This window comes from Malaya genurostris, chromosome 1 (assembly GCF_030247185.1).
Source record: "Malaya genurostris strain Urasoe2022 chromosome 1, Malgen_1.1, whole genome shotgun sequence".
Classification (NCBI taxonomy): Eukaryota; Metazoa; Arthropoda; class Insecta; order Diptera; family Culicidae; genus Malaya; species Malaya genurostris.
The window spans coordinates 158,141,720-158,148,771 of record NC_080570.1 but is presented as its reverse complement, the minus strand read 5'-3'; the positions used below and the strand labels follow the sequence as shown (position 1 = coordinate 158,148,771).

General features: G+C 38.5%; 1 protein-coding gene across 1 annotated transcript; it reads right to left on the bottom strand.

Annotated features, from left to right (window-relative positions):
* Nucleotides 1-592: 592 nt before the first annotated feature.
* On the bottom strand, nt 593-3,541 carry LOC131426440 (NADH-ubiquinone oxidoreductase 75 kDa subunit, mitochondrial). Its single transcript, XM_058589174.1, has 5 exons — nt 3,405-3,541; nt 3,018-3,207; nt 1,763-2,950; nt 1,526-1,708; nt 593-1,459 (listed from the first exon to the last, which is right to left on the bottom strand). Exons 2-5 carry the CDS (start codon nt 3,180-3,182, stop codon nt 809-811), a joined length of 2,187 nt encoding a protein of 728 aa, XP_058445157.1. The 5' UTR covers nt 3,183-3,207; nt 3,405-3,541; the 3' UTR covers nt 593-808.
* Nucleotides 3,542-7,052: the final 3,511 nt, after the last annotated feature.

The window sequence follows — 7,052 nt, the reverse complement described above, 5'->3', positions numbered from 1 at the left end:
AGTTCGAGACATGCAAAATTCTGCGCTCCTGTTACTTCTCTGAATCAAATTTAAATAGCTTTTTATTGGGTAATTATTTCTCAGTTGCGAATTCATTCAGTAGATTTCTTTTTTTTTTCATAAATCTTATCGAAATATCATCGGCGACTCGTCTCCTCTTCGATTATTTCCAAAGCGATACTGCTGTGAGTGGAAATTCGTCATCAAGTTTCGCTGACACAAAAAATCACCTATGAACTTCGAGCTTCAGATTTTTGTGTATGCTTGTTTCATTAATGAAAATCTCAGAAGTGATTTTGTCAGTCACTGAGTTTTTTTAAGAAAATTTCTTCTGATTTTTTCACGAGAGATAATAAAATTAACTTTTTCTGATCATGGTTTTCCCAACACTGCTGACTGCTGTTGCTATCCGAAAACTTTTCAGACACTGTATTTCTCTTCGCAACTTATTTTTGTCACACAAGCACAAGACTACTTTAAGTATTCTAATTCTCCTGGTGACAATCACCTTACGTGATTCTACCCCAGAGGTTTTTCGATTATATTTTTGAGTATGTTCGGTATTTGGACGATGTGCCCAAAGAAAACACGATTGTAATATTTTCTCATATTTACTGGACAAATTTAAGTTATTATAGTTAGTGGATTGATACATTTCTATTATATTGCAATACAGCGTTCAAATTTACAATCGCTATTGCCTCGATTGTGGAACCGGTAGTACCAATCTCGCACCAGTAAAAATTGATAACATTCAAACATGTTGTTTTATTAATGCTCAAAAAATTCTACGTTCGAATCGAAACAATTAATTGGATGCTTGAGCAGCTTGCTTCTTAGCCGCAGTAACACACTTGGCCATTGTCGGGGAGGCTCTCGTGATCGGGTCGGTCATAAAGAAATCCTCCAGCTTATGCTGACGGACATCCACCTTGCTGCCATCGAAATTTATAGCGGCGTTGCGCAAAAGCTCTTCCGCAGTTTTGAAGAAATTAGCCTTCTCCAGTTTTCCGTAGCGTACCAAATGCGGAGCAATATCCTCCATTCGGGAACGCAGCTCGTCCAAAGTGTCGTACGGCATGGGAGCTCCAACCACCTCCGACAGAGCCCGTAGAATTTTCCAATCTTCCCGTGCCAAACCGGGTGGAGTCACTGCAGCCAGGGTCTGCTGAGCGCGTCCTTCGGTGTTGACGTATGTCCCCTGCTTTTCCGTATACGCTGCTCCCGGCAGAATAGCATGCGCTATCTGGGCTCCTTCGTCACCGTGATGGCCCTGATAGATGATAAAGCAATCTTTGGGCAACTGTTCCTTCGTAATTTTACCGGCATCAGCTCCCAACAGAAAGACAACTTTCGGTTCCGATGCGATTGCCGCATCCACTCCCGCCGTGTAACCAACGTCCAGGGCGGCCGTTTGAGCTGCGTTTGTCTGTAGCACATTCCAAACTTTCCAGTTGGGCTGCAAAAAAAAAAACGATGTATTTTTTTCAATTATGTATCGTAGCTTTGATAATGGCGCTCTTACATCTGCCGGTTGCAGTGAATTTGCGAAAACATGTAAAGCGGTCGCAAACGCAGCACCATCCTTGCGGGCCAACGAATCAGCACCGACAATAATCAACGGTTTTTTGGCGGCCTTCAGTTTCTTCGCGAACGGATGATTTCCGCTGGCAATGTCCCGAACCAGCGATGCCTCGTTTCCAAGGTGCTGCAAAAAAGGAATTCGATAAACCTCTAAAATAATTCCTAGCCAAAAGTTTACCTCATACTCGTAGGACAAATTAACCTTCGGACCAATCAATGCGATATTTTGCTCATTGTGAACGTAGCCCTTGCGAAGCCGAGTGTTCAGCAGGGGTGCCTCGTATCTCGGATTAGTTCCCACCAGAAGTACGAGGTCAGCCTCTTCACATGCAGCAATCGAAGAATTCAGCAGATAACTGGAACGGAAATCGGTTCCCGAACCGTCGGTTGGGAATTTCTGCTCTGTACAAAGTGTTTCCGATCCCAGACGGTTCATAAGATCCTTCAAAGAAACCAACGATTCCGCATCGACTAATCCACCGGCGACCGCGGCTATCTTTCCCTTTGGAGCACTTCTCAGTGCCTGCGAGATAGTAATCAAAGCAGATTCCCACTCAACCGCTTCCAACTCGCCACTTGGATTGCGCAGCATCGGAGCAATCAGACGTTGGCGTTTCAAACCGTCACAGGCAAACCGCGACTTGTCCGAAATCCATTCCTCATTGATGTCATCGTTCTCGCGTGGCAAAATACGTAGCACCTCACCGGTGCGAGTGCTCACAATAATATTACTACCGACAGCATCCAAAACGTCAATAGACTCAACCTTACGGATTTCCCAGGGCCTTGCCACGAAACTGTACGGTTTGTTGGTCAGTGCTCCAACCGGACACAAATCGATCACATTTCCCGACAGTTCCGATAGGAACAACTTCTCTACGTAGGTTCCAATTTGCATATCATTACCACGTCCAGTGGTTCCCAAATCATCGACTCCGGCCACCTCGGATGCGAACCGAATACAGCGAGTGCAGTGAATGCATCGGGTCATAATGGTTTTAACCAGCGGTCCAATGTCCTTATCTTCAACGGCCCTCTTACCACTATGATCAATATCAGTGAACCGAGAACGATCCGAGCCGAAAGCCATTGCCTGATCCTGCAGATCACACTCGCCACCCTGATCACAAATCGGACAATCCAACGGGTGATTCATCAGCAGGAATTCCATGACACCCTCACGGGCTTTGCGAGTCATTTCCGAGTTTGTCTTGATGCGCCATCCCTTCATCACCGGCATAGCACAGGCGGCAACCGGCTTCGGAGATTTCTCCACCTCCACCAAACACATCCGACAATTTCCGGCAACGGCCAACCGTTCATGATAGCAAAAGCGAGGAATTTCAACACCCACCAGTGCAGCAGCCTGTGAAGTAATCAGACAATTTTCCGCTGCAATTGCGCTTTAGGAATATAGTTTTTCCACCCCTCACCTGCAGCACTGTAGTTCCTGGTTCTACCATCACCGGTAAGTCATCAACGAATACTTCAATCTTTTCCGGGGCTTTGGCCGGAGTGGACGCCGCTGTTCGGACGATGATTTGCGTTGGGCAGCGTGCTCCAAGCGCAACAGCCCTGGTCAACGGCGCGCGGATCATTTTCGTACCTGGCGTAAGCTAGGTTCTAAACCAAGAGAAAAAAAATAAAAACTATTATATCCATCACAACACGAGCCACTGCATCCGACGACGACGACGACGACTTTAAATTACATAATTTCGAAAAAAAATGCTCATTCGAAATAGAAAATTTTCATTATAGTGCATCGATTTCACAACCGAAATGCATGGAACAGGTGAAGAAAATCTTGCAATACCTACCGATGCACTGGAATTGTCCTAAAATCGATGAAATTGTCGGAAAAACAAAATCTTTTTTTCCGAGCGAAAGATTTTCGCAACTCTTCGAAAACTTTGACTTCACTTTGACGTTCGACTGGCTGGCAGCGGCATCAACGCTGGTGGTCGAAAATAAGACAAACAAGCAGCATGACGGATTACCCCTGATTGGGTCGAATTTGCGTTACACCGCACGATTTCGCATCTTGGTTGCACCGCTCGAAACAAGTACATGATGTTGATCAATTTTTATGGAAGTATTAAACGGAAATTATTATTGGAAAGAAGGGCAGCATATATAATGTCTCGGAAATTTATTTCGGATAACGGACAATCAGTCATTTGAAAAGGTATTCAAAAGGATTCAGTTGGACATTATACACTCAGAAAAATAGTATGGTAACTGTTACTATATAGAGGGCCAACTTGACCATGAGCGTACCCAAGTAACAATTCGAATGCCTTATGGTTTTGATTATAATTTATTGGAGTTTTGTAATTGATTTATCAATCACTACCTGTTTTATGACAACTATAATAAGTGTCTCTTTTAACCAGTAAGATCATAGTTTTCAAAGCTTCTATAAAACCCTTTACCTACACTAAAAATAAAATAAAAATAAAACAATTTGCACTAGAATAAAACCATGCAAACACTCTTAATATTGCTTAGGTTAAGTGTAATTTACATTAAAAGAAATTTCATGGCCGCCATTATGATGCTCTATACCGTAGCATTTATTGACATCAAATAAACTTCGAAATGCAAAAACGAGGAAATATGTTGGACTTTCATGATTCATTTACAGATCGTATGCACAAGTTTTATCGCCACAGAATAGTTTTATACAAAAATGACGATGAATCACAAAAAATAATTTTCATAAATCATGGAGACTTTCGCAAAAACCGCATTTATTTCAAGGCGATTAGTTATAATTCTTATTTTTATCCTTACATTCACGATAAAAATAAAAGCGCATGAAGTTTTTACGTTCGGAAAAGGTCTCAAACTCGTAATTAAAATATATATTCTTACTGATTGCATTCAAAGTAGACATGACACACATAGTCAAGAAAAATATCATCAAAACGACAGTTTATTCATAGCGGAATTCATTCCATCCAAAGAAATTTAATGTTGATCGTAAAGCTGGTTTCAAAATTTTCTTGAATTTGGAGTTTTAAAGCAGGTTTATGCTGATTCTTCATTTTGATTTATAAACCTTATGAAGAATGGTCCACTTTGCATGAACATGCTCTTATAGAGGTTTTCAGTAGGCTTTCGTGGAGTTTAAAGTTTTATTGCAAGATTTATTATGTAGCATTGAAGACAGGTACAAGTATTTAATAATATTAAAAATGTTACTTGGGTATAGTGGTTTTCAGCCGACTATGAATTTAGATGATTTCAACAATAGTCAAGTTCATGTTTACTATGAATGGTATCGGCTCTAGAATAGTAATATTGAACAGTCTATTGTATGAATAACTAATACGATTGAGATGGTTAGCCTAACCATGACCGAATATTTTTTTTACATTGTAGTTTTTGCTATAACCAGAGTCATGGTATTTTTGACATTTCACTTCTAGTTATTTTGAAACTAAAAGCAGTGGTTGATTCAACAATGCTGAAGATCAGCCAAACATGAGCTTATGTTGAAAAGTTTTATGAATTTAAATTCTAAAATAAGAACAACAAAATAATTTCATTAAACTCTATTTTATTTTCGCATCAAATCAAATGATAATATACCTGGTGAAATATTGCTTAGCATTGCTTGATAGCATCAGTTGATCCAAGGCTCTGTCCGGTGGAGTTTTTTGTGAAGCAGGAATTGGCAGCAGGAAAGAAATTATTAGCCAAGTCCAGATGCAAACCTCGATGCCCACCTGCGATTTTCCGTCGGATTCGAGCGAATTGAATCCGGGAATCAAATGATAATCTTCCTTTTCATCAATCGCTTGATGTTGTTTCTACAGCGACCGATAATGAATAATAAACCGTATACGAGATGTTGATTTCACTGGAAAACATAACCGTTGCCGGAAAATTGTTGAAAAATTAAATTTCAACGACGGAAACTAGTAAGGCTACAAACTTTACCTACCTGTAAGACCTACCAAAGTACACAGTCACAATATAGAATATTTTGTTCAAATCCATCACTGATGTGTTACCCATGTTCGAAATTTTCTGCTAAATTGTAACTGTATCCCAAGTAACAATTTTAATACTAATAAATACTTGTAGCTGTCTTCAATGCTACATAATAAATCTTGCATTAAAACTTTAAACTCCACGAAAGCCTACTGAAAACCTTTATAAGAGCATGTTCCTGCCAAGTGGACCATTCTTCATAAGGTTTATAAAGCAAAGTGAAGAATTAGCATAAACCTGCATTAAAACTCCAAATTCAAGAAAATTTTAAAACCAGTTTTACGATCAACATTTAATTTATTCGGAAGGAATGAATTCCGCTATGAATAAATTGTCGTTTTGATAATATTTTTCATGGTTATGTGTGTGTGTCTTGTCTGCTTTGAATGCAATCAATAAGAATATATTAGATTTTATTTACAAGTTTAAGTTTTTTTCCGAACGTAAAAACTTCATGCGCTTTTATTTTTATCGTGAATGTTTGGATAAAAATAAGAATTATAACTAATCGCCTTGAAATAAATGCAGTTTTTGGGAAAATCTCCATTTTTCGAAATTGATTTTTGAAAATTATTTTTTGTGATTCTTCGTCATTTTTGTATAAAACTATTTCGTGGTATATGTACTACTATAACTTGTGTATATGTTCTGAAAATGAATCATTAAAGCCCATCATTTTTATCCGTTTTCGCATTTCAAAGTTTATTTGATGTCAATAAATGCTACGGTATAGGACATCATAATGGCGGCCATGAAATTTTCTTTAATGCAAATTACGCTTAACCGAAGAAGCAATAAATCAAATAGCCCACAACAAATGTGTCATAAATGTACTTTAGAACCCTCAAATTTGCTCTGAGTGAAACTGTCATCTAATGAACACGCACACACACAAAACTAGATTTATGAAAGAATTTAACTGACAATAATGTTTTAAAGAAAATGTTTGAAAGCAATATTAAGAGTGTTTGCATGGTTTTATTCTAGTACAAATTGTTTTATTTTTAGTCTAGTTGTTAGTCTGGGTAAAAAGTCTTATAGAAGCTTTAAAAACTATGATATTACTTGTCAAAAGAGACATTTATTATAGTCGGCATAAAACAGGTAGTGATTGAAAAATCAATTACAAAACTCCTATAAATTACAATCAAAACCATTAGGCATTCGAATTGTTACTTGGGTATGTGACAATAACAGTACACCCGTTCATTGACAATTTGTATAGTCAGCACAAATGTAATACTTAGTAGGTTGAAAAACACTATACGATAATGTGCTTCCTACATAAATTCTGTTGATATGGACTACATGAATAGTGTTTTCAAACTACATAATCGTCTTTTAAACCATGTATCTATTTATGGTAACATTGTTATATTGTGAACATATTTACATGGTAGCGATAACTATTTAGCTCCTCATATATCAAGGCTCGAGAGCAATTTCACCTTACTAGAAATTGTGAT

What these genes read in the sequence shown, in the direction of transcription:
- LOC131426440 (XM_058589174.1), bottom strand. Translation starts at nt 3,182, where the DNA reads ATGATCCGCGCGCCGTTGACCAGGGCTGTTGCGCTTGGAGCACGCTGC. An exon ending in ATTTGTCCTACGAGTATGAG is followed by an intron (nt 1,709 to 1,762) that starts GTAAACTTTTGG and finishes CCTTTTTTGCAG; the next exon opens with CACCTTGGAAACGAGGCATC. An exon ending in ATTCACTGCAACCGGCAGAT is followed by an intron (nt 1,460 to 1,525) that starts GTAAGAGCGCCA and finishes TTTTTTTTGCAG; the next exon opens with CCCAACTGGAAAGTTTGGAA.